Here is a 27,417-nt window from a genome sequence, read left to right on the forward strand (position 1 = left end):
AACTTATACAACAGAGTAAAAAATTTCCTTTGGGAAAAATCTTTGCCATATGGCATAGTATGAAATAAAAAAAATCGGGAAGCTCTATTGAACTATATTTCGGATCTAATTTTTTCCTAAAATACTAAAGCAATGTTTATCTACTAAATTAATTTCAAAAATCTAACAAATTTACAATTTTATTTAACAAAATATATAAAAGTATAACATGTTCTTTTTTTGCAAATTGTGAATCTCACGAGGAACGCTTGTTCTCTGAAACATAACAATGTGTAGGGTCCATCAATCAAATTTTTTTTTTTTAATTTATTTATAGATAACACTTCAAAGAAAAATACAAAACTAATAAAAAAAAGTGTACCCACACACATTATGACCTAAAATGGGCTTCAAGAAGTGGCTATGCCATATGGCATAGAATCACCCAAAGGGTTAAGCAAATTTTATAAGCAAAATTATAAAATAATGAAAATTAACAAAATGTATTTTAAGGATATATTCCCTATTATCACAAATCAAATTTTTTAATTGTGAACTTCACAAAAAACAGCCACAAATCAAATTTTTTAATTGTGAACTTCACAAACTGAAAAAATATGAACGCGTCATTCCGGTCGTTCCCTTCATTCGTTCGTTCTTCGTGATTCGTCTTGGACATTTACGCTCACTCCCACTTCTATTTGTTTGTTAATAAAAAATTGTGTTGTGCGTACCTATTTAAATTTACTGATTTGCTCGTATTCTACTGGTGTTGTGCATATATAATATATTACATGGAATATAACAATATGTAAGTTTTTAATGATTGAATTCTATCTAAATATTGAATTCATCTGTTTGCTTTTTGCGCATGCTAAAGGAAATTATTGTTTTTAAGGTTATAAATGCTGTATTAGAGACAAGGACTCCCACTTCTATTCGTTTTTTGATAAAAAATTGTGCTGTGCGTACATATTTACAGTTACTGATTTGTTCGTATTCTACTGGTGTTGTGCATATATATATATTGTTTTTATACGGCTGTGGTGTAAATGCTGCTGTTTTGGTTGCATTGAAAGTAGTATATTAAGGTGACATAACATTTTATTTTATAAACTTTTCTTTGAATATTTTTGCATGTTTTGGTTATTCGAGTTCATGTCTGAATTTTATTTTCACTTAATTGAATGTTTTCAGGGATACAGGAATAGAATTAAAAATGCCGCCAAAAAGTCGCTTCTGGGAATTTTTTGAAAAACTTGAAAATAACGAAGCCAAATGTCGGTCTTGCCACAAATTCATAAAAACTTGTGGCAACACTACAAATTTAAAGTTACACATTGAAAAAATGCATAGCTCATTATTAGGGAAACATGGCAACGGCGAGAACACAGTTCATAAAACAGGCGCAAAGAAATTACGTAAGGAGACATTCGTAAAACCTTTAATGTCAACTGCTTCTACTTCTGCTAAGAGAATTACACCTGACTCTGCCCTATTTGACAACGGTTCAATTGATTCTGATTGTAGTTGTAATGCAAGTGACATAAGTACATCTCTTCGCAAAAAAATATTCCAGCCGACCCTAAATGAGAGTTTTAGGAGCATATCTGAATTTTCTGAAAATGGAACTAAAGGCGTTCGACTTTCAAATGCTATCTTGTATATGATTTGCAAAGATTCACAGCCGTTCCAGATTGTTGAAAATGAAGGATTTCTAAACTTAATGAAAACAGCTACTCCTCTGTTTAAAGTCCCATCCAGGCATACTTTCAAGAGAATGCTAGAGAATCGATATGAAGTTACAAAGAATCTTTTTAAAAATAAAATCAAAGGTGTACGTAATATAACGATGACAACCGACATATGGACGGATACTATGCAGACTAAGAGTTTTCTTGGTGTCACTATACACTTTCTTGACGAAGATCGCATGACATCAGTGACTCTAGGAGTTTATGAGTTAGACGAATCGCATACTGCTGAATACATTGGAAGAATGCTGTTGCAGACATGTCATGAATGGTGTATAGATCCAGAAAAAGTATTCACTGTAGTAACGGATGGAGGAGCAAATGTTGTTAAAGCGGTAGATGTCTCATTTGGAAAAAAAAGCCATATTATTTGTTTTGCTCACCTACTGAATTTAGTAGCTCAAAAATCGATTGCAAAAACAATACACTTACCAGAATTAATTGCATCCGTTAAAAGGATTGTCACCTGGTTCAAGCATAGTGTAGCGGCGAGTGATGAATTACGAAAGAATTCTGATCTAAAATTAATACAAGATGTCAGCACTCGCTGGAATTCCACCTTTTATATGGTGGAAAGATTTTTACATCTGCGACCAACTATTAATCAAATTGTTAATTGCCATACAAGTGCTCCTCCAATGATAACTGCAAAAGGTATTGAAGAGTTAACTGAAATCTTTGAAATTTTACGCCCTATAGAAGTTGCTACTAAAGAAATATGTGGAGAAGACTATGTTACTAGCAGCAAAGTCATTCCCATAGTACGAATGCTAAACTTAAAAATGAATAATATCAAAACAAACAGTTCTTTGGGTCAGCATCTTAAGCAGAGCATAATATCGGAAATCAGTAAACGCTTGTTACCCTCTGAACATGTTCAAATACTTGCTGTATCTACATTGCTAGACCCAAGATTTAAAAATATTCATTTTCAAGATCCCATAGCATGTTCGAAAGCAATTAAATGTGTCAAAGAATTACTCAATACTACGACGGAAACAGAAGTAATTGAAGAAGTTATTAGTTGTTCGCCAGATACAACAGAAGAATTTAATTTGTGGAGCGAACATTATAAACTTGTAAATGACAAAAACTCTACGCCTTTGTCTAGTGATCACGAAATACCTTCAGAGTTGAGTTACTTTTTGAAAAATCCAGTGTCTGATCTCAAACAAGATCCTCTCCAAGTTTGGAATAATGTCATCGGTTCCACTTACCCGAAATTAAAAAAAATAGCGGTAAAATATTTGAGTACTATCGCGACATCAACGCCATCCGAAAGACTGTTTTCAAAAGCTGGTACTACTCTTTATCAACAAAGAAACCGATTAAAAGGTTCTTCCTTATCAAAATTACTTTTCCTTCAGTCAATAAATAAAAATTATTGGGATATGTAATAGGCTGACTTCGAAAACGTACTACTGCAAAATTTTGATGCGGTTTTACTACAGTATTTATACATCATCTGTATGCAAAGTCTAATAACATCGTATTACTATGCATTGTATATTTTGAAGTTTTACAACACTTTAACTACAAAGTTTATTTTCGCAAACAGCTGTTTTAGAAATTTAAATTCAACGAGCGTAAAGAAAACAAAATGGATCAAAATAAAGCCAAGAGTGCAATTATAAACGTTTTTTTGCGTTTATCTGAAAATAAATGCACAAACAACATTCAAATTTTTCGTAAAATATTTAAATCAAAATATAAAAGAGTGTGCATTTTAAATAATTTCAAGTATAATAATGATAAAAAGCACATTAGAAGAAAGGTGCCTAAAAATTCGGGATTCTGGAAAACTATTAGCGAAATGCCAGTTGATGTATTTTTCTCCCACTTTAGGATGAAACCTTCCACGTGTAAGGTAACTATACATACAATATGTTCATAAGTATAATTTTATATATTTAAAAATTCACAGAAGCTTCAAACTATGTTAAAGCCATTATGGAGAACACCTCGAACTGGTCGGCCTTGTATATACATAACTCTATGGAAACTTAGCAACCAAAACAGTTTCCGTGAATTAAGTGATCGTTTTCACTTAGGTATTGGTACTGCTTATTACAACTTTATTCGCACAATAAAAGCAATTGGTCGCTTAAAAGCAAAGTTAATAAAATTTCCAGCAACCGACCAAAGCCAACGAGCTACTATGGAGCAGTTTGAGTCTAGTCGTGCTCTGCCCTTTCCATTTGTGTTAGGGTGTGTTGATGGAATGCATGTTCGCATTCAACAGCCTAAAACTTATAGCATAAGCTATTACAATAGAAAAGGACAATATTCAGTTGTTATACAGGTAAATATTATCTTCTTCAGGTATATTTAACACTTAATTGTAACTTCAATATATGTAGGCAATAGTGGATAGCAAAATGCGTTTTACTGATGTATTCGCTGGATATCCAGGACGGTGTCATGATGCATCCATATGGCGCAACAGCCCAATACGACAAGCTATCATAAACAAGACGCTTAAAATTTCGCCACAATATCATTTATTAGGAGACGGTGCTTATCCTTTAGAGACTTTTTTAATGGTACCATACAAAGATAGTGGGTATCTTACACAAGAACAAAAAAGATTCAACTATGTGCTAAGTTCGACAAGAGTCTTCATAGAGCAGGCTTTCGGTATTTTGAAAAAAAAAATTCGGATTCTTAATTATCTTGAAATCCAGAACTTGATCTTGGCAAAGCACATAATAATGGCTTGTATGGTGCTTCACTATTTTATTATTGACAACGAAGATTGTAATATTGACGAAGAAACTATAATAAATGAAATAGATGTTGAATATATTTCACAACCTGATGTGTCCACAAATTTTTTAAGAGAAGAAGCCATACGAAAAAGAACTAATCTAACTACTTTACTTTCAGCTTCATTTATTAATGTAAAAATTATCGATGGATCCAACATCGATGGATCCAACATCGATGTTCGGTTTTTGATAAATATCGAACATCGATGTTGAGCTTTCGATTATGACATCGACGTCAACATCGATGTTTTTTGAATATCGATCATCCCTACTCGACAACGACTGAACGATAGAGCGTAAGCGTACGTGTGAAGTTAGTTTCCACAATTGTTCTAAGAAATGCCGACCACTGGTGTATATACATATAATTAAATAGTGCAGATCAAATTTTTGTTAACCCAATAAAACAAATAAATTGTGCTTAAGTCGGCTTAAGGACACGATCGGGTTTAATGACTGCGTGGTGTGGTAAGTAATACTGGGTCGCTTTACCAGAAGGCTCATATTCTACTTTCTTCATTTGTCCGAGTTCCAAATATTCCATAATTGCTTTGTCATATTTTGCTTTGTGGAATTGGGCCAACGCTACATGTCTAGAGTATCCGATATCAATATTGTCGGGTTCTTTGAAAGGTAGGGTTACTATATAGCGCCCATCTGGATTACGACGAGTAGTTTTTTGAAAAATTTCCTCACAAATTTGGTCTGATTTGGAAACTACGAATTCCTTTGAGATTTCCTCCACCTCCCAAAAACGTGTGAGTAGATTCTCGGGGTTCACTTTATTGTGAAATGATACTGTGGCGGAATTTCCGGGGGGTTGGGTTATGGGTCCGGACAATATCCATCCGAATTCTGTCTCTTGAGCTAAGAGTGAACCGAGTATGTTTCTCTTTACTCCATTGAGTAAAATACTTGGATAGCTATCACTACCGATTAGTATATCAACGGGTCTGGGTTTGTGGAATTGGGTGTCTGCTAAAGTGAATCCAAGAAGTTTAAGACACTGCTTTGGATCAAAGGGGTATGAGGGTAAATTATCAGTTAGGCTATTTAGCAGGGTTTGAAAAACTACGCTACTCCCGTAGCATTTCATTTTACTCTTGCTACCGCTCTCACTTTGTCGGGAGCCACAGCATAGCCTTAGCATAACAATGTAAAAGAAGTGCTCTACTCTGCTCCGAGTTTTGTTAGGTAAAAAACTATAGCTGGAGCGGTAGCAAAAAATTAAATTCAGCGCTATGCTCTGGCGTAGCGGTAGCAAAAAATTGGAAGCGGTAGCACAGCAGAGCTAATGAAAATTTTCATGTGCTACAACTCGCTTGACTTTAGACGCATGTTTCTCAGAATTGTTCACACTTCTTCTTCACATTTCGAGCGAATGCGAATTTCTTGGAAAAAACAAGTTTAGAGCCCCGTAATACCTCGCCGGTGTGAGTTTCGACTTTGTTGCTCTAGCCACTTTTGTAGAGTGAACAATTCTGAGAAACATGCGTCTAAAGTCAAGCGATGCTTTAAAATACCTCTGATCTGTAGGAATTTAAAGATAAAAAATCAGGATTGTCGTGTATTTTCTATGGACAATTTTTACATGCCTTGGTCCAGTTTTTAATGTTAATATTTAGGGCTAAACATTTCAAGGAAGTTTTTGTATGGTATTTCCAAGGAAATTTCGTGACGGGACTGAAAAAAATTAATAGTTAAAAAAACACCCTAATGTATATAAAAAAGGCGAAAGGAAGGTAAATAAAATTAATTTCGAAAATTCATAGTAATTGAGTATTGTAATACATTTGGAATAGATGATGTTTTTGGTAATATAAAAATGGTAAATATTTTACATAGTAAAAAAATATATATAATTTATTCAATTATTATCTAATTGACTTTATTAATATATTTCTTAAAATATTTGATTTTAGATTTATAAAGTCACTTGACGCAACAAGTGCCAAAATGATTTGCATAACATTTTTTTGTTTGAATTATTCAATTAATTCAAATATTACGACAGAAAATAGCAAAGAAAATAAAAAAAACAACAAACACATGCGGGAGTTATAGCACATGAAAATTTTCATTAGCTCTGCTGTGCTACCGCTCCCAATTTTTTGCTACCGCTACGCCAGAGCATAGCGCAGAATTTAATTTTTTGCTACCGCTCCAGCTATAGTTTTTTACCTAACAAAACTCGGAGCAGAGTAGAGCACTTCTTTTACATTGTTATGCTAAGACTATGCTGTGGCTCCCGGAAAAGTGAGAGCGGTAGCGATAGCATAGCAATTATTCTAGAAATTTTGCTGCTACGGAGTAGTAAATGAGAACCCTGGCCCAGAGCATACTTAGATTATGGAGGGAACACTTCTCCAGCCTGCTGAATGGCAGTGAACACATAACACCAGGAGAAGGCGAACCCGATTCCCCATCCAATGACGATGGAGCAGACGTTCCATTGCCCGGCCATGACGAAGTTCGAATAGCAGTTGCCCGCCTGAAGAACAACAAAGCGGCAGGGGCCAACGGATTGCCGGCCGAGCTATTCAAACACGGCGGCGAAGAACTGATAAGGTGCATGCATCAGCTTCTTTGCAAAATATGGTCGGATGAGACCATGCCCAACGATTGGAATTTAAGTGTGCTATGCTCAATCCACAAAAAGGGGACCCCACAATCTGCGCCAACTACACTGGGATAAGCCTCCTCAACATCGCGTACAAGGTTCTATCGAGCGTATTGTGTGAAAGATTAAAGCCCACCGTCAACAAACTGATTGGACCTTATCAGTGTGGCTTTAGACCTGGTAAATCAACAATCCACCAGATATTCACCATGCGCCAAATTTTGGAAAAGACCCGTGAAACGCATCACCTATTCGTCGTTTTCAAAGCTGCTTTCGACAGCACGAAAAGGAGCTACCTTTATGCCACAATGTCTGAATCTGGTATCTCCGCAAAACTAATACGGCTGTGTAAGCTGACATTGAGCAATATCAAAAGCTCCGTCAAGATCGGGAAGGAGCTCTCCGAGTCGTTCGATACCAAACGAGGTTTCAGACAAGGCGACTCCCTATCGTACGACTTCTTTAATCAGCTCCTGGAGAAACTATTCGAGCTGCAGCAGGTACAATCTTTTATAAGAGTGTACAGCAAGAGTGTACTTGGCACTCACGTCACTGTTGACAGTCATAACTTTGAAGTTGTAGATAATTTCGTCTATCTTGGAACCAGCGTAAACACCACCAACAATGTCAGCCTGGAAATCCAACGCAGGATTACTCTTGCCAACAGGTGCTACTTCGGACTGAGTAGGTAATTGAAAAGTAAAGTCCTCTCTCGACGAACAAAAGCCAAACTCTATAAGTCGCTCATAATTCCCGTCCTGCTATATGGTGCAGAAGCTTGGACGATGAGAACAACCGATGAGTCGACGTAGCGATTTTTCGAGAGAAAAGTTCAGCGAAAGATTTATGGTCCTTTGCGCGTTGGCCACGGCGAATATCGCATTCGATGGAACGATGAGTTGTACGAGATATACGACGACATTGACATAGTTCAGCGAATTAAAAGACAGCGGCACGCTGGCTAGGTCATGTTGTCCGAATGGATGAAAACAATTCAGCTCTGAAAGTATTCGACGCAGTATCCTCCAGGGGAAGCAGAGGTAGAGGAAGACCTCCACTCCGGTGGAAGGACCAAGTGGAGAAGGACTTGGCCTCGCTTGGAATATTTAATTGGCGCCACGTGTCTACGCCAGTAAAGAAGAAGAAACCAACGTGAGTTTCATGTATTATGAAATCAAACAAAGACAAAATTTCAGTAAAATATCGACTGAGGTCCTACCTCGCAGTGCGATCGACCACAAAGCAAGAAGGGTAGTATAAATACCGAGAGGTGAAGAGGTAAACGAGACACATATACAGACAAAAAAAGAAAGAGGCCGAGTTGCGTGAGTAGGAAGAGTTTGAGAAGCTGGCCGACAGAGGTAATGCTCGAAAATTCTACGAAAAGATTAGGCGAGCAACGGAAGGTTTCAAGAGCGGAGCATATTATTGTAGGAACCCACAAGGTGATCTAGTGGCTGACGTTTAAACCACACGGATTCCCCAATCGATGAGGATTGAATAAATGTTCCATTTCCCGACTATGATGAGGTTTGAATTACCCGCCTGAAGAACAACAAAGCAGCAGCAGCCTATGAATTACCGGCCGAGCTATTCAAACTGACAAGGTGCATGCATCATCTTCTTTGCAAGATATAGTCGGATGAAAGCATGTCCCACGATTGGAAACTAAGTGTGCTCTGCCCACTTCACAAAAAGGGGGACACCACAATCTACGTCAATTACCGTAAGATAAGCCTCTTTAATATGGCATATAAGATCTTATCCAGCATAGTGTGTGAAGGACTGGCTATGGACATCGCATTCGCGACATGGCTCACACGTCACAGCCACTACATTGAAATGGTAGATAACTTCGTCTATCTAAGAACCAGTATCAACACCAACAACAATATCAGCCTTGAAATCCAACACAGAATCACTCTTACACATAGCTGCTATTTTAGACTGAGTAGGTAATTGAAAAATAAAATCCTCTCCCGAGGAACAAAAACGAAGAAACTGATGGCTCGCTATTGGTAGTTCGGCTATAACCGCATAAGTGGTATCTACGTCTATAAAGAAAAAGAAGAAGGGGTCCGTGTATTAGGTATCTGGGTTTTTTGAAAGTTATGTTCCGTTTCGACAATTTTTGGAGATGAGCTGCCATTTCTAAGGACAACTTAAGGAAAGTATTATATCCGATAATTTCATTTTTGCTTGATTCATAAAAGATAAGTGGGTAGAATAGATCAAGAGATATAAAGTTTCACTTAAAAGTGCTATGCTCACAGTCAAATTGAAGAAGCTCTTATTCTTGCTCGAGCAATTTCTCCAATTGAAACTTATTAAACGCATGATTACTCTTGCCAACAGGTGCTACTTTGGACTAAGTAGGCAATTGAAAAGTAAAGTCCTCTCTCGACGAACAAAAGCCAAACTGGTGCAGAGGCTTGGACGATGACAACAACCGATGAGTTGACGTTACGAGTTTTCGAGAGAAAGGTTCTGCAAAAAATTTATGGTCCTTTGAAGAAAGAAAGAAACTTATTAAAACCTACCTGTGATCTACAATGTATCAAAAAAGACTGACAGGCTTGGCAACATTATTAATTGAAAATAAAGTCACACAAACTTTTAACAATAAATCAGTTTACTACTAATTATAAAAAAATTTTAATTATTATGTTTGTGTTGCTGACTAGAATAGCAAACAATTTTAACCATGTAAATACTACCAAGCAGTTCTAGTTGAACAATATTTAGGAAAAATATTAATAGAAAATAAAAAATGGGTAAACAAGTATTTTATCTATAAATTTAAACAATTTTTCAGCTATTTTGTAGAAATAGGTAAAAGCTGAACGAGGCAAAATACAAGTTGAAAGCAGCAAATATAATATGAAGGAAATGTGGGAAGTGTTTCGAATACAAAAATTGAGTACAATTTAATATTCCTAGTAATAACGTTTTTGAGAGAAACTAGTTTTTGAAAAGTTTTTCTTTTGTTCAGTTATTTGTGTTTTATTCACTACTCACAAACACGGTGTTCATAAAATTAAAAACCTTCTTAATCAGATAGATATCGTAGTCTGCGCTACACCAAAGTTAAAACTACTTAAAATGCATTCTTGATTACCAGAATAACATAAACTGCCTCCTTTTTTAAACGACAATAATCTACAATGTTTGCTCAAAAAGAATAGGGAATTTTATATTTCTTAGGAAAGGTTTTTTTTTTTACTCTTGCAATCAGTTGTTGCATAGTATTATAGTTTTCTTCACCTAACGGTTGAAAGTATCACCTAAAACTAAACGAGATACACATAAAGTTAGATGTATGTATGTATATACATAAATGACGAGAAAAGTTGAAATTCGGTTGTCTGTAACTTGAGTAAAAATTGAGATATCTTGATGAAACTTGGTACGCAGGTTTCTTAATACAACAAAAAATTCGAGTTTGTAGATGGGCGTAATATAAGCTGCCATAACTAAGTACCAAATTGAGATATAAGACTGTGCCGCAGGGCATAGCACTAGCAAGCGGCATCTCTGGATAAAAATCTTTGAATACTTTTAATGTGCGCCCTCTAATACTTTTAATGTGCTTATTTCCTAAGCCCCTAAAGCTACAACAACCAAATTCGCCCAGCACAAATATATCAAGAACTGCTATCGATAGTGTGTAATCCCAAAAAATCCCTAAAAGCTCGATAAATCCATAAGTATGCGCCAGAAATTAAAAAATTGCCGCAGGGATGGTATGGTAAGGCTTCATAGGGCTATAGGGCCGTGGTAAAAATTGGACGAAGGGCATGGCACTACCCACTTATTGGTGAAATCCCATATCTCGGGACCTGACTGACCGATTTCGATAACATTTGGAACGTGACATTCTTTTCACATTCCGATGTCACTCTGTGAAAATGAGCAAAATCGGACAATAACCATGCCTTTCTAATGCCTTTAGTGTATGCCACTTAATGACAAAAAGCTGTTTAAGACTAGGTACCGAATATGTGAACCCCAATGCAATAGAAATTCAGACAGAATCCTTTTCCTGCAGTAGTAATTCTGTGTATCCAAAAAGGGTGGAATCGGGTCAATACTTCCCTGAGCCCCCATATACTTATTTCCAAGATTTTCGAACTTCCTAGTGACGTTATGCTGGATATATCGGTCAATATTTGAGTTATCTCATTGAAATTTTCGGAACGTATTTGACTGATAACCCTCATTTTGGTGCCTAAGATTCTAGACCTGATTTTAGGTATATTTTGTGAGCTAATACAAAAATATCAGTCACATTTTTCATATCAGTTCTCGTTCACGCTTTATTTTGATTGCCAATTTCAATACCAAAGTAAGCAGAATACAAGCGAATTACAATGTCATTAATCGGTTTCCGTTGATTTTTCATTATATACTCGCCGCATATATAACAAAATTTGTCAGGATCATTACTGCAACTACTCGACTTACTTTCCATAAAAAATTTGTACTATTAATCTCATAAAAGTGCTAATCAGATTGACAGGCTTTGAATAAAACCGGAAAAAATTAAAATAAGACTTGTAGGTAAACCAGAGCTGTCAGCTGACATCTAGTAGCAGCAATACAGTAATACTACCTACTTTACCGACTACAGATACGGACAGAGCTGTACCACACAAAAATTTTTTTTTAGGCCAGTGTAATCATTGTGCTTAAATTGAAAACAAATGGGAGAAAACTTCACCTAGCGCTCATATGACCATTACCCGGATTTTTGAACATAGATATTTTTCTAACAAATCTTATGAATATTTACGTAGGTCAGTGTATAGGTTATTCCGAACCTCTGGTTGTCTGGCTTTGATTCCGGAAAGTTGCAAGAGTATAAAATGTTGGGTTGCATCCAAATTTAGCCCTTTCTTACTTGTTATTCTTGCAAATATTCCCTCACAAACAAGGATACAATATTATGGTGCAAAAGGCAAAGCCACCGGTTAATGTTGCTTTTGTCCAATTTTCTTCACCATTTCAAACTAAATTTTATACAAAATCTTTACTCCATTTGTTGGAATATGCCCAAGCAAAACAGTTGTCACAAATTAACTAAACATATAAAACGGCCGCCTTGTGAGCATACTATAAGAAAGAGATATGAGTATTAACATAACGCAAAAAATGATCGAAAATCGAATACACCTAACCCGGGAAAAATTTAAATTAGTTGAGTACAAACCTCGTTTGAATCTGCAATAAACCTTATTTAGAACCATTTAATTGCAATTAAAATATCGGCTTACATGATGTTAGGGAGTTCAAATGGATCAAGCTGACTGGCTTTTTCTTATGCCAGCGCATCATTTTTGATCCAAACTCCGTTGTCATCGTAATATTGGGTTGTTAAAAAAGTCTTGCGGTATTTTTTATTGATTTTTTTTTTATTGAAATTGGAATGAATTTTTGATGACTCATGCCTAGCTCTTGACCGATGATACGGGTGCTACTATGCCGGTCTCTTTCGACTAATTCAGCGATTTTATCGCAATTTTCGACGACAGGCCTTCCGGAGCGTGGCGCATCTTCGACCACCTCTACACCAGAACGAAAACGTTGAAACCATCGTTGTGCGGTGGAAATGGAAACTGTATCGAGTCCATAAACTGCACAAATTTTATTGGCGGATTGAGATGCATTTTTGCCTTTATCGTAGTAGTACTGTAAAATATGCCGTATTTTCTCTTTATTTTGCTCCATGCTTGCGACGCTATAACTCACGAACGACTTAAAAGAAACGACAATAAATCAAACACGTGTTAGCACGTGAAATGAGCTTTCCATAAAGGTATAGCATGATCCGATGCGACGAATAACACTAGAACTACGCGCTTTCAGCGCCAACTAGCGAAATTACCGCAAGACTTTTTTGACAACCCAATATAAATCAAAACTAATGTTCATTTTCGTGTAGTTGAATTGCCTCAACTTCAATCCAACTGAGTGGAACTGAAAACTGTAATTATATGTGGCTGTTTTACTAAAACTAATTTAAAATTTTTAAAAAGTTATAAATTTTGTCGTTAAGGCTAAATAGACTTAGAAGTGGGGCAGAATTTGGCATTCGCCTTGGGCGATAAATTGTCTCGGACCCGCCGTACTGATTTGGCATTTCAATTTTCTTATCACAAAAATATAACTTTCATTTTTAATTTATTATAATATTAATGACGTCCATACGCCGTTATTTTACCCTAAATCGCTCACGAAGTTTTTAGCATTCAGATTTGGAGATCTGTTAATTTTTTGATATCAGACTATTATGGCCTTTATGTGCCATACAAATTGATCAATTAAAATCAGGCCTTTGTATGGAAAACTGTTAATTGTGCAGATTATATATATTTTAATATGTTATTGCCTATAGTTACGGTAAGGCGGCCGGGTAGCTTTTCAGATTTAGTTGCAAATAAGGTATACTGTCAATTGGAAGTTTAAAATCTCTATAGTATGTTTAATTGTGATTAGAGAAAGCCTTTCTTTACGATCATCACGGCGAATTTTAATCATTGACACCATAAACTTTTCAGCCACAGCTACACCTTCAAACGCACGACTGGTCAGAACTACCTCTCTATATCGTGTGAATTACCACAATTAATTTTTTTATATGGAATTATTTAAAATCACAGCCATTGCAACAACCACGCGTTTATTAAAGGAAGAGATTCAAGGTTACATCAGTGAATATCAACCTTATTTATAGGTTGTACAGAATTGTCATGCAAATTAGCATCTAACGAGTGCGTATGTGTACGAAGAGATGTGGTTACTCCATAAATAACCCTATTCTATTTACTTTATGATTCAATAATAATGTAATTGAAAGACTAAAAACTGTGTTTTCCATTTAATTCCAATCTTACGTTAATTTTGGGCGTTAAGTATCGCTCAATTACCGAGTTCTTTTATTCTCAAAATCTGAAATCAATAAAGACAATACTTACATTCTGGAGCAGTGTTTCCCAAAGTGGGCGATAACGCCCCCTTGTGGGCGCTGCAGGTGTTAAGGGGGGCGGTAAGAGACCCAGAAAGAAAATGGGGGCGTTGTGTATAGGCCTGGGGGTTATTTGTAATTTTATTTAGCTAGGAGGCCTCTTAGACAACGACTACATGAGCTCTCGACTCTCAACAACAACTTGTGAACATCAACTAATATGAATTAAAATATTGCTCAAACTCGGTTCTATATTTCTCTCCGCGTAGTTCATATATCTTTCCTATTATATTGAGTATAGAAAAAATGAAAATCATGTCTTATAGAATACTAACTGTCAAACGTATTGCTATTGCCATTGCCAAATCTGTATGTGGGCATTTGCTATCATAATATAATCATTTGCGCAAAGGTGTAGGGTAGGTAGATTCGAGCTGATGTAGCGCACGTTTTGAGCTTTTGAACTCCTTAAATTTTTTATGTGGAAAAAAAGGATCTTTATCCTTTCTTACAAATGTATTTCTGGGGAAAATAAAAAAGGATAAAGATCCTTTTTTAACAAATGTATTTCTGGGAAAAATAAGATAATATGAAAAGGAGAAAGATTATTTTTTTTACAAATGTATTTCTAGGAAAAATAAGAATTCATATTTTTGGACTACTATACAATAATTGTGCTTAAGCATTCCTATACAAACAATGTAATATTTATTTTATATTCATTTGTAGTTTTGGCGCAATAGATGAGCATTACTTACGCCTCCTTTACACTACTCGTGAAGTTAAACGTATTTCTCAAAGCAAAACAATGTCGGAAGTAAAAAAGAAGAGACGGCAATACTTTGCGGATTACATTGAATTCGGATTCATTGAAAATCCCACAAACCAATCCTCGCCTTTGTGTCTTCTATGTCTAAAAACATTTTCGAATGAAGCAATGAAGCCTTCAAGACTGCAAGATCATTTGAATAAAATGCATCCAGATAAGAGAGACAAGAATCTAGCACATTTTCAAGACCTAGAGAAGAAGCATAATACTCAGCCAAGTGTAGCAAAACTATTTTCGGCGGCTGCTAAGCAAGATGACGACGGACTTCGTACAATATCTCTTTGTTAATTGTTCAAAAAGGCAAACCACATAACATCGGAGAAGAGTTAATATTGCCAGCAATAAATGAAGTAATAACTACCGTGCTTCATAAACCGGCCGCAGATATTATCCGAAAAATTCCTTTGAGTAATAATTCTGTGCAAAGACGAATTGATGAAATGGCTAAAAACATTGAAAAATCATTGTGCGATCACCTGAGGACAAGCCAATTCTCAATTCAGCTCGATGAGTCCACTTTACCAACTAATGAAGCATTGTTGTTGTCTTACGTGAGGTTTATTAAAGATGAGAAAATATGTGAAGAACTATTTGCTAGAAATTTAGAGACCGATACAAAAGGAAGAGATTCATTTGAAAAATATTATTTCAATTGCTAGGGATGGCGTTCCGGCTATAATAGGGTGCCATAAAGGCTTAATAGCGCACTTAAAAAATAAAATTCCAGATGTCCTTGGTGTACATTGCGTTATTCATAGACAACATTTATTTGCTAGAAACTTAAGTGAAAAACTATTTCATTCACTGCAATATGTCATCAAAGCAGTCAATAAAATCCACAACAGCTCTTTGAATGATAGATTATTTCATCAGCTTTGTGTTACTAATGATGTCAATCGTTTGTTGTTTCATACTGAGGTTCGTTGGCTATCAAGAGGCAATTGTCTGACTCGATTCTACAACCTGTTTGATTCTGTTATAGAGTTCTTGGAAACTAAAGATACAGAATTTCAAGACGAGCTCATAACATCAAAGAATGATTTAAATTACTTGACAGACCTGTATAAATTGTTCAACGACATGAATCTCCAACTGCAAGGCGATAAACTAAATTTAATTAAAACAAAAAACGTCGTTGCTGCTTTCGCAGCCAAACTGCTTTATCAGTATCATGCAGTAACGACGAATTGTTTGCCTACTGCCAACATTTGGAAAACCTTCACATTGACTTCACCGAACGATACCAGGACATCTTGAACTTCGAAGTACCAGACTGGGTGTTGGATCCGTTTTCAAATATCAACACAGCAATGTCACCTCAGCTGGAAGAAGAACTTATAGAATTGACAACAAACGAGGAAATAAAAATCAAGTTCAAAAATGGTTACCAAGAATTTTGGCTACAAAAACCGATCTCTTTCTTGATAACATTCCCATCGTCATATTTTGTGTGAACGTGGATTTAGTGCTGTGACAACACTGCTTACTAAAAATAGAAATCGTTTGCTTGTTACCGAACGTGGCGACTTGCAGCTGTTCTTGAGTAAATTGGAACCTGATATTGACAAACTTAGCATCAGATTCATCCTTCACATTGATTTTAAATATGGATCGATTATTTTAGTTTTATTTTTAATAAAAGATTCTCTGTTTTAATACTATAAAGTTGTGTTTCAATAATCATTCTTATTGGCAGGTTGAGCCCATAAGAGTTAACTTGAGACCTAAGCGCCGTTATATGTTACCTACCGCGCTCAGGTTTGAAGTTGCTGGTTATAGTAAAAGTTTCGTTTAGAATTCTCCGTTAATATACATATATAGGTCACAATAATTAATTTGAAGTTACTCATATTTAAACTTTATTGTAGCTAATGCTATTTTTTGAGCTAATGCAATTTTTTGAAATATTTCGTATTAGTTAAAAATCTTAATCATCGATGAAAACTAATTTTTTTGAAGTTAGTTTAACTCAAACCCTGAGGAACCCTTACAACGTTTAATGTTAATGTGTAAACTAAAGAGTAAAATAGAACTGTAAATTTTTTGAAATATGTTGCTTAAATTTATTAAATAAATTACCTGATGTCTCAGATTCCAGAATGTCCATTATTAAATGCAATTCCTTCACACAAATTTGTGTATCCAATAAATTTATACACAGCTTTACATAATTTTTAATTAAATATTATAAAATTAAAGCCCAAATTATATACACTTTCACTATCTCATATCAGATGTTATTTAGTAAAATAGTGTTAATACTCTTAAATATCAAATTTGCACCCGAAAACAGTAATCGGATACCATATACATATCTATTGATCAAAGTTTTATTTATTTGATAAACCAATACACTCTATTTGTAGTAGTTAAATTGTATTTCCATGTATTAAAAATATTCTTATAAAATCACTATCATAATTAAAGACGTGAATTGGTCGATAATAGTAAAAACATTACAGAAAAAACTCGTATAGAACAATTGTATTAGGCACATAGAAGAAGAACCCACATCAGTGAATTTATTATGAATATCCACTCGACACGAATCCGTCAAATGAAACAAGAGGTCTGAACAACACTGACGAGTACTTCTCAGATGGCTTCTGGATAGCCCTCGAATAAGTTTTTCCATTAAAGATGAACTCTGAGTTTTGGTTGGATGAAAAAATGCTGTTTTTTTTACTTGCAATTTTTGAGTCTTCAGTCCAACACGTTTATTTCCCCTGCAGGTCGACTATTCTTGCTCCCTCTAAGCGTTTGATAAGTTACAAAGAGTGAATAAATATGATAGGCTGCACAACAGCCAATCCAAACTCATTATGGATGTAGTGGTAACCTCCCCAATAGAAAGTAATATGGCTTATGCTCTATCATTGCAATCAGTACTACACCAATAGAATTACGGCACCACATTTTTACTTTTACATACATATGTACATATCACTTCATCTCTATCTTACGTACGTAATTTGGCTTTTACTATCAATATGCCGAATTAAAGGAAAAGCAATCATTTAAATAGGCATTGGATATATGTTTACTTACATCTTAAAGTAAAAATATATTAAGTACTTACATATATGTATAAAAAATACAATTTTTTGTGAGTGCGTATTATATTTTCTCATTGAATGACGTGAGTGAATAAATAATACATTTCCAACTTCCTTATATTATATACCTTTAACTCACATATGCACATATACATTCTTTTATATGTATATGTACACTTATTAATTACAACAAATAATAAATAAGGAATTTCCATACAGTTACGCAGAGCTGGTCTCTTGTATATGCATACATATACACCAGACTACTCTGAAAATATAGTAGGGAATATAAATCCGAGCTAGTACCATTTTGATGGCAATTTACTAATAAGTTTTTATATTTGATCAATGATGATTCACTTAATAATCCTTCTAGCCTCCTGAGCATCAACACGTAAAAATGAAATGAATATTAATGTCTGTACTCCTCAAATGGCTTTACTATTTCTTATATTATAATTATTATATCAGCAATATTAATTAGTAATTGTCAGCAATTCCGTGAGCAAAACTATGGCTTGCTGACACAATTTGCTCAGTGGAGATAGCGGTCACCATATACATAGCCTTTTTCGTTTATTCGTATATTAATTATAAATTATAATTATTTCAATTAAACATACGTAAAATATGTGAGTAAAAGTTAAAACAAAGAAAAAGTTGCAATGTAATAAATAAGATTAAAATTATACATTTCATACAAGCAAAATTATCATATTTAAAGTTGACATTCGAAATTATATGTATTCACCTCTTTAATTGCATTTTTTAAATTATATAACTACTATGTATTTTTATACTCCTGCAGCCAGTTGCTACAGAGAATTACAGTTTTGTTCACCCAACGGTTGTACGTATCACTTAAAACTAAGCGAGATAGATATAGGGTTATATAGATATATAAATGATCAGGATGACGACAAAAGTTGAAATCCGGTTGACTGTCAGTCCGTCAGTGCAAGCTGTAACTTGAGTAAACATATCTTGATGAAACCTGGCATACAGATTCCTTAGTACAAATCGAGTTCGTAGATGGGCGTAATCGGACGACTGCCACGCCCACAAATCGCCATTAACCGAAAACCTCAAAAAAGCCATAACTAAGGACTAAATTAAAATATAAAACTGCAGGGGATCGTAGTAGCAAGGGGCACCTATGGATACAAGATTTTGAAAAAGGGATCCTTTTTCTGCAGTAGTAATTCTGTGTATCCAAAATGGATGGAATCGGGTTAACACTTCTCTGAGCCCCTATATACCTAATATGTATAAAGATTTTTGAACTGCTACTTTGTGGATATATCGGCCAATATTTAAGTTATCTCAACGAAAAGTTCATAGCGTATTTTATTTACAACAGTATATCACTGTGCCTAAAATGAATGAATTGGGCGAAAACTTCACGTAGCGCCCATATAACCATTACCAGAATTTTTGAACATCCGGCTGATTTTGTATAACTATTATATATAATGATTTCGATTTTTCTAACAAATCTTATGACGAATATACATATATTAAGGTCAGAGTGTAAGTTATATATGATGTATGCATATATAAAATAGCAAAGATTCTGTTCATCTGGTTGATGTTTTACATCGTAGTTTACTCGTACGAGTACTACCCTGGCTTTGATTCCTGCAAGTTGCAGGAGTATAAAATGTTCGGTTACACCCGAACTTAGTCCTTTCTAACTTGTTAATTTATATTTCAATCTAGAGTATAAATTAAGGAATATCTTTCATATACACGAATATTGGTATATTAGAAATATATATTAAATTCAGTATCAATTTATATATGTACATATGTATGTATGTAATAGGGTCGGTCAACAAACTAATATTTTAAGGACTCTTGATTGTAACAGAAAGATTCTCCGGCTAATAGTTTTCTATTTTTCCCCTATTACCAGATAAAGAAATTCATATCTCGCTTCCAACCACTTTCAAAAATATCTAGTTTCGTAGATTTTGTAATAAAACTGACTGCTCTACTCAAATTGTCTGCAACTAGATATCCATCGCAAAACACCAAAAGAAATGTAAGATAAACAAAAAGAAAGTAAAAACAATTAAAAAAGAGGTTAATTTGGATGTAATCGAGCATTTCATAATTTTGCAAACTTCATCTTACGAGTAAACAAGTAAGAAAGAGCTACGTTCGCGTGCAATCGAACATTACGTACTCTTGCAACTGCCAAGAATCAAAGCCAGGGAAATACCTTAAGATCTATAACGTCAACCACAGGATCGGAATCTAAGCAATTTTTTAGTATGTATATAATATATAAATCAAACTTTTCTTCTTCTTCTTTACTGGCGTAGACACTGCTTACGCGATTATAACCGAGTTAACAACAGCGCGCCAGTCGTTTCTTCTTTTCGCTACGTGGCGCTAATTGGATATTCCAAGCGCAGCCAGGTCCTTCTCCACTTGGTTCTTCCAACGGAGTGGAGTACCCGCGGCGGGTACTGCGTCGAATACTTTCAGAGCTGGAGTATTTTCGTCCATCCGGACAACATGATCTAGCCAGCGTAGCCGCTGTCTTTTAATTCGCTGAACTATGTCAATGTCGTCGTATATCTCGTAGAGCTCATTGTTCCATCGAATGCGATATTCGCCGTGGCTAATGCGGAAAGGACCATAAATCTTTCGCAGAACCTTTCTCTCAAAAACTTGTAACGTCAAGTCATCGGTTGTTGTCATCGTCCAAGCTTCTGCACCATATAGCAGGACGGGAATTATGAGCGACTTATTGAGTTTGGCTTTTGTTCGTCGAGAGAGGACTTTACTTTTCAATTGCCTACTCAGTTCGAAGTAGCACCTGTTGTTTTCGTTGGATTTCCAGGCTGACATTGTTGGTGGTGTTTACGCTAGTTCCAATATAGACGAAATTATCTACAACTTCAAAGTTATGACTACCAACAGTGACGTGAGAGCCAAGTCCCGAGTTTCACTACTGTTTGTTTTGTTTGAACTAACGGTGCGGGTGTTGAGGCATATAAATCAAACACTGAGCGAAAAATTCAGTATAAGGTTTATTAAAAAAACGAAAATCCTTATACATACGTAGTTTACGGCAGTAGGGATAACATCGACCCGATTTTATCTTTTAACTATTATCAGGTCATATACTAAAGAATTAAATCTGGGTTTCATTAAGGTGCCAATCATATGGAACAAAGTCAGCCGGATGTTCGGAAATTCTGATAATAGTTATAAGGGGCTAGGTAAAGTTTATGTGCTAAAACACGTCCTGTAATTTTTATTGAGATATCTCAAATAATGGCCGATATATCCAGCATAACATCACCTGGAAGTTAGAAAATCTTTATGTTATCTTCCGATATCATCCATTTTCACACTGTCGGTAGGGGTTCTTGTAATATCTTTGCTTAAAAAATTTGGTTGTTGTAGTTTTACTGGTTTAGGGGATATGGAAATTAAAATTATTAGAGGGCGGGTCCACGTGGAGCGATTACGCCCATCTACGAGCTCGTGATTTTTTTTGTACTGAAGAACCTGCGTACCAAATTTCATTAAGATATCTCAAGTTTTACGCAAGTTCCAGCTTGCACGGACGGATGGACGGACAAACAGACAGTCACCCGGATTTAAACTTTTCTCATCATCCTAATCATTTATATATTTATAACCCTACATCTATCTCGATTAGTTTTAAGTTATGCGTACAACCGTTAGGGGAACAAAACTATAATACTCTGAAGCAACAGGTTACAAGAGCATAAAAAAGTTGTTCAACGTTCATTTTTCGACGACATCGTGAATGAATTACGATCAAAATTGATATTTTATTAACACTAAACCTACCAGTGCCGGTCAAATTAACCGTTTTCAAACCTTTGTAAAACTTACACATATTAAATTTTATAAAAGTACAAAACTTGGTATAGATGTGACAGATCAGAGGACAAAAATACAGCGTGAAGTCAAAAAGTCGTAGGTGGCCAGGTGTTTTTCTTTTTTTCAATATTTTTGACATAGCTGAAATAAATGCCTGAATTTTGTACAAAGAAATAACGGGTGAAAATATTTCGAGGCATAAATTTTTGATTTTACCAATACTGTCCTTAAGTTCTGATTTATCTGTACGAAAAACTTGCCAAATCAATTTTTGTAAAGGTTATAAAACAACAAAAATTTGCTCGAAGTGCGAATAATTTGTAAACAATATAAGGAAGCCGATTAGAGTATATTATGTACGCATAACATCTGTATAAAAATTTAGTTTTATTTGTTTTTTACAATGAATCTAGAAATTATATAAAAATAAGTTGGAACGAAGCTACAGAAAATTTTGTATTTTATATAAATCAACAATTAACAATTATCTGCATTTTTAACTTTTTTAACCGGCTAATTTGATCGCGCGAGTTACATCTTAGGTTACGTCTGACAACAACAAATATTTTTACATAATCTTTAATTGCATGACAGTGTACTGATAACTTAAAAAAGCGCCGAAAGTTAAAAGAATAAATATAGCTGAGAGATCAGATGAAATGCATTTATTTACAACGACAATCAACAATAATAGCAACAGCATAACAACCATAACTGGAGCAAGCAGCAACAACACAGCAGCTATTACAAAGCTTCAACATCAATAGCAGCATCACTGACAACAGCAGCAGCAGATATAGCAAAAGCAACAATAATAGTAACAGCATAACAACCATAACTGGAGCAAGCAGCAACAATAGTAAGTACACAAAATTTTTGTTTACGAAAAACATGAGAAAATAGTGCTGAAACGTGGTGTTGTGACAAATAGTTATTGAAACAAGATTTGAAAAAAAAAATTATAATATATGATATTTTATGATTACAAGAAAAAACTATTTGTACTTAATGATTAAAATTCAATATTGTAATATATTATATGTACAACTTAATCGTTTTTGTTGGTACAGATAAAGAAAAACATTGTTAAAAAAAATGTATATTTATATTTTTTTTAATTTTTCAAACCAGCCGGACAGGAAATTCAGGTCAATATACAAATCAATATCGTAATAATAATACTAATAACGGCTATGGTAATTCAACAAGACAAAATATACTGAACGGCACTCGGCAAACAAGACGTTCAAATGATCCAACACCCATGGATGCTGATGCTGTGAGCAGGACAGAGGAAACGAATAACAACGAGGAGTTTTTTACCAATTTGCCTCGGAAAATCAAAATAAAATATTAATTTCACTTACTTTGTTTAACAAAAAATGGTGTGCATTGGTAGACCCAGGCTCTACTATTAGTATTATGACAAAATCAAGCTTCGAACATTATAAGTTACCGGTTCTAGAAAAAAAATAAAACAATAATTAGTACACTGAATGGTGATATAAGAGCGTCTAACAAAAGAGTTAAGACACCATGTCCGCTAGAATTTAAATACCCTCACAATGCTAGGATGAGATGGTTGAAAATAGACTTTGAAAGGCCGTACGATCTTCTACTAGGGAACGATTTTATATTTAATAATTTCAATATAATCGATATTGAAAACGAAGAAATTGAGCTTAAAAATTGTGTTAAAATTCCATTTTATTCAAAAACTATCCAAGAGCCAGTATATGCATTGGAAGAAAGTAAAATGCAAAACATTCAATTGGATCATTTAAAGTCAAATGAACGAAATGAGGTTGAAAAATTGCTAAAGATGTATGAAAAATTGATGTATAAAGAAGGAGATACCTTGACAAACACAAAAACGGTGGTCCACGAAATAAGAACCACCACAAACTAGCAAATCAATTCAAAAATATAAAGGTTATCTCCGAAACATGAGGAAGAAGCCATAAGGCAAATTAGGGAGCTAGAAAAACAAGGTATAATTCGGAAAAGTAGGAGTAAATATAGTTCACCTATTATCATAGTACCAAAAAAATGTGATAGCATGGGCAATAAAAACTTTCGGTTAGTAATTGACTACCGTAGACTAAATCAAATAACTCTCGATGATAAATATCCTTTGCCAAACATTGATGGAATCTTTGACAAGTTGGGCAAGGCGCAGTATTTTAGCACTCTTGATCTAGCCAAAGGTTACCATCAAATTTTAGTGGATAAAAAGGATATTGAAAATACAGCTTTTGTATCTCCGGTGGGATTATACGAAAATATAAGAATGCCCTTCGGATTAAAAAATGCTCCGGCAACATTTCAACGACTAATAAATGACATATTAAGAGAATACATAAATAAGATATGTGTCCTTTATTTAGACGACGTATTAATCTTTTCAACGTGACTAAATGGTAAATGCAGTTTTCTAAAGAGGGAAACAAAATTTTTGGGGCACACCTTAACAAAAGAAGGGATTAAGCCAAATCAGGACAAGATACAATACAAAATTTTAAAATAGCTTGAACTGAAAAACAATTAAAAATTTTTTTGGGAGCCACTGGTTACTATAGAAAGTTCATTAGGGCCTACTCAAAAATTGCATATCCAATGATTAAATATTTAAAAAAAGGTTATAAAATAAATTCAGGAGATCCGCAGTACATAGCTAGTTTTGAAAATTTGAAAGCACTAATATCATCACATCCAATTTTAAAATTTCCTCATTATGATAAGGACTTTACTATTTACTATTAAATATAAAGGAAGGGAGTTTACGCAACGTCACCAAAGGTGGCTATTGAAACTGCAAGAGTTTAATTATGAAATTGAATATCAGAAAGGGAAAAATAATGTAGTAGCAGATTTTTAAGCCGAATTAAAAACTCTCCAAAAATCGACGAAAGTAATGATAAAGAATTCAATTTAGAAATGTCAGATACAATACATTCCGCAGAAGAGGAACTATTAGAACACTTCTCCATAAAAGAAGAAATTGTCAACAAGTAAAAGACACAAATTATAATAACATATAGTCCTCAAACTGAAGTTCAAATACTACATGGAAGCAAAGTAATCGAAATCAACCCTATTGATACGGAGAACATATTGAAAAATATTTTCCGAAGACATATTGACAAGGGCAAAGTAGGTATTTTTTTCGAAGTAGAGGAGACCGATTATCACAAAATTCAACTATTACTTATAAGCATGTTTTCTTGCAATAGCTAGTTTCAATTTATAAAATGTACAAAAAGAGCAACAGAAATTATACAAGAAGAAGATCTGCATAAACAAATTTCACTTTACCATAGTAATAAGTCAATACACAGCGGAATAAACGAGACTTACAGTACACTTAAATTTAAATATACTATTCAAAATTAAGGGAACATGTACCACTAATTATAGGTAATTGCGAAAATTGCAAGCAAACTAAATATGACAGGAAACCGATAAAGCCGAAGTTTAAACTAACAGAGACACCTTCAGATAAAAATGAAATAATACATGTGGACATTTTTCATTTCAAAAAGCAGTAATTTGTCACAGTAATTGATAAACTGGCAAAATTTGCAGCAGCATACAGTACGAGTATAACTGACAGAAATTGGAGAGCAAAAAATGCCATTATAATTGAACATTTCACGAAATTTGGGAAACCAAAGAAGATTATCATGGACAATGAATTCAGGGCCGAACAGTTGATTCAGTTCTTAAATACAGAAGGAGTCGAAGTACACTTAACAAAACCAAATTCCCATACAGGTAATGCAGACATTGAGAGGCTGCACTCAATCTTGTTAGAAAAACTAACAGGAATTGAGGATCCAAGCCTCTCAACAGAAATTAGGATACAGATCGTTATATTTAGGTAACTATAATGATCGCTATCACTCAACCATAAAATGTACACCCAATAACGCAAGAAATAGTATAGATCCAACCATTTTAAAACACACAGTAGACCAGAAGAAACAACTAATAATACACAATAGAAATAGGTACAGATCGGACTATGAAGAACTGAGTCCACTACAGAACGTTCATCCGACGAATATTAAAAGACCAATGATATTGGCAAATATTAAAAACCCAAACGAAAGGGATGAAGATACGTTCAGTTTAAGGGCATTTAATGGGGATAATAACAAAAAAAGGTTATAAAATAATCATTTTATTTTTACAGATGATTGTATTTTTTTTAGTAACTATAACATTGGTGGCAGCACTCTTACAAGTGACACCAGTAGTTGAAGAAGCAGGATACACCATAATCCAACTCGACGAAGTAAATACGATACTACAGATTATACACCCGAAAGAGCTAACAAGTTTGGTGGAGGAAATGGAAGAAAACATAAAAAAAGCAGACCTAAGTAACAAGGATGGAGGATGGAGTCATATGTAGAAGTTCACCCAAGTGAGGAAAGTTCTCTGATCGCCATTCACTTGGGAGTGGCCAGAAACGATTCTTTTACATATGACTCAAGCAGCTCACGACTTCCGGTCTTTGACCAAGTATCCTCTGGGTAGCCTAAGAACATCCGTTTGAAGGCGAGCTAAAGTGAGAAGGCGAAATATCCCCTACACAGGGTTGTGCGCTGGGTTTGGGACCCGCCACGTAAAAAAACAACCCCAGCGAATAGCAACAACCAGCCTCGGATGAGAGACCCCCCTTTTGATGACGACCACGGAAAACGAAATAAGGACTACGAATTGAGGGCATGCACCTGGAATGTCCGGTCCCTTAATTGGGAAGGTGCCGCTGCCCAGCTGGTTGATGTCCTCGTGAAAATAAAGGCTGACATCACCGCCGTCCAAGAAATGCGATGGACGGGACAAGGACAAAGACGAGTAGGTCCTTGTGGCATTTACTACAGTGGCCATATAAAGGAGCGCAAGTTTGGTGTTGGATTCGTGGTGGGAGAGAGACTCCGTCGCCGAGTACTATCATTCACTCCGGTGAATGAACGTCTAGCCACAATCCGCATCAAAGCGAGGTTCTTCAACATATCGCTGATTTGCGCCCACGCCCCGACGGAAGAGAAGGACGATGTGACCAAAGATGACTTTTATGAGCGCTTGGAGCTCGCTTATGAGAGCTGCCCCCGCCACGATGTCAAAATCGTGCTTGGCGACTTCAACGCCAGGGTGGGCAAAGAAGGTATCTTTGGCACTACGGTCGGTAAATTCAGCCTCCACGAGGAAACATCCCCAAATGGGTTGAGGCTGATCGACTTCGCCGGGGCCCGAAATATGGTTATCTGTAGTACTAGATTCCAGCATAAGAAGATTCATCAAGCTACCTGGCTGTCTCCGGCTCGAAAAACCACCAACCAGATCGATCATGTTGTGATAGACGGAAGACACGTCTCCAGTGTTTTAGAATTGCGTGCGCTCCGAGGTCCTAACATCGACTCGGACCACTATCTTGTTGCAGCTAAGATTCGCACCCGCCTCTGGGCAAAAAACGCACGCCAACAAACACAAGGAAGGTTCGACGTCGAGAAGCTGCAATCACAACAGACAGCCGAGCGATTTTCTACTCGGCTTGCACTCCTGCTCTCTGAG

General features: G+C 35.3%; 3 protein-coding genes across 4 annotated transcripts in view; 2 read left to right on the forward strand and 1 right to left on the reverse strand.

Moving 5' to 3' along the window:
• LOC105228315 (homeobox protein Nkx-2.1) overlaps window positions 1-17,569 on the reverse strand; it is a 143,246-nt gene extending 125,677 nt beyond the window's left edge. The window contains exon 1 of one of the 2 annotated variants that reach the window (XM_049450090.1): window positions 16,994-17,569. The gene's annotated coding sequence lies outside the window, so the exon portion shown is untranslated. The remainder of the gene's footprint in view (window positions 1-16,993) is intronic. The other variant, XM_049450089.1, reaches the window with a different exon arrangement.
• Window positions 1-27,417, forward strand: part of LOC125776636 (uncharacterized) — a 502,262-nt gene that overhangs the window by 147,548 nt on the left and 327,297 nt on the right. The gene's annotated exons all lie outside the window — the stretch shown is intronic.
• LOC125776155 (zinc finger BED domain-containing protein 4-like) lies at window positions 516-26,254 on the forward strand. Its single transcript, XM_049447042.1, has 5 exons — window positions 516-790; window positions 878-1,070; window positions 1,177-2,865; window positions 22,969-23,116; window positions 26,033-26,254. The coding sequence occupies exons 3-5, from the start codon at window positions 1,199-1,201 to the stop codon at window positions 26,252-26,254; spliced, it is 2,037 nt and encodes a 678-aa protein (XP_049302999.1). The 5' UTR covers window positions 516-790; window positions 878-1,070; window positions 1,177-1,198.

Source organism: Bactrocera dorsalis, chromosome 2 (genome assembly GCF_023373825.1).
Source record: "Bactrocera dorsalis isolate Fly_Bdor chromosome 2, ASM2337382v1, whole genome shotgun sequence".
NCBI lineage: Eukaryota > Metazoa > Arthropoda > Insecta > Diptera > Tephritidae > Bactrocera > Bactrocera dorsalis.

Bases quoted from the DNA above. Each gene is read 5' to 3' on its own strand.
- LOC125776155 (XM_049447042.1), top strand. From the start codon at position 1,199: ATGCCGCCAAAAAGTCGCTTCTGGGAATTTTTTGAAAAACTTGAAAAT. The intron at 2,866-22,968 runs GTTGAGTTACTT...TTTTCAAACCAG, and splicing joins GATCACGAAATACCTTCAGA to CCGGACAGGAAATTCAGGTC. The intron at 23,117-26,032 runs GTGAGCAGGACA...TTATTTTTACAG, and splicing joins CACCCATGGATGCTGATGCT to ATGATTGTATTTTTTTTAGT.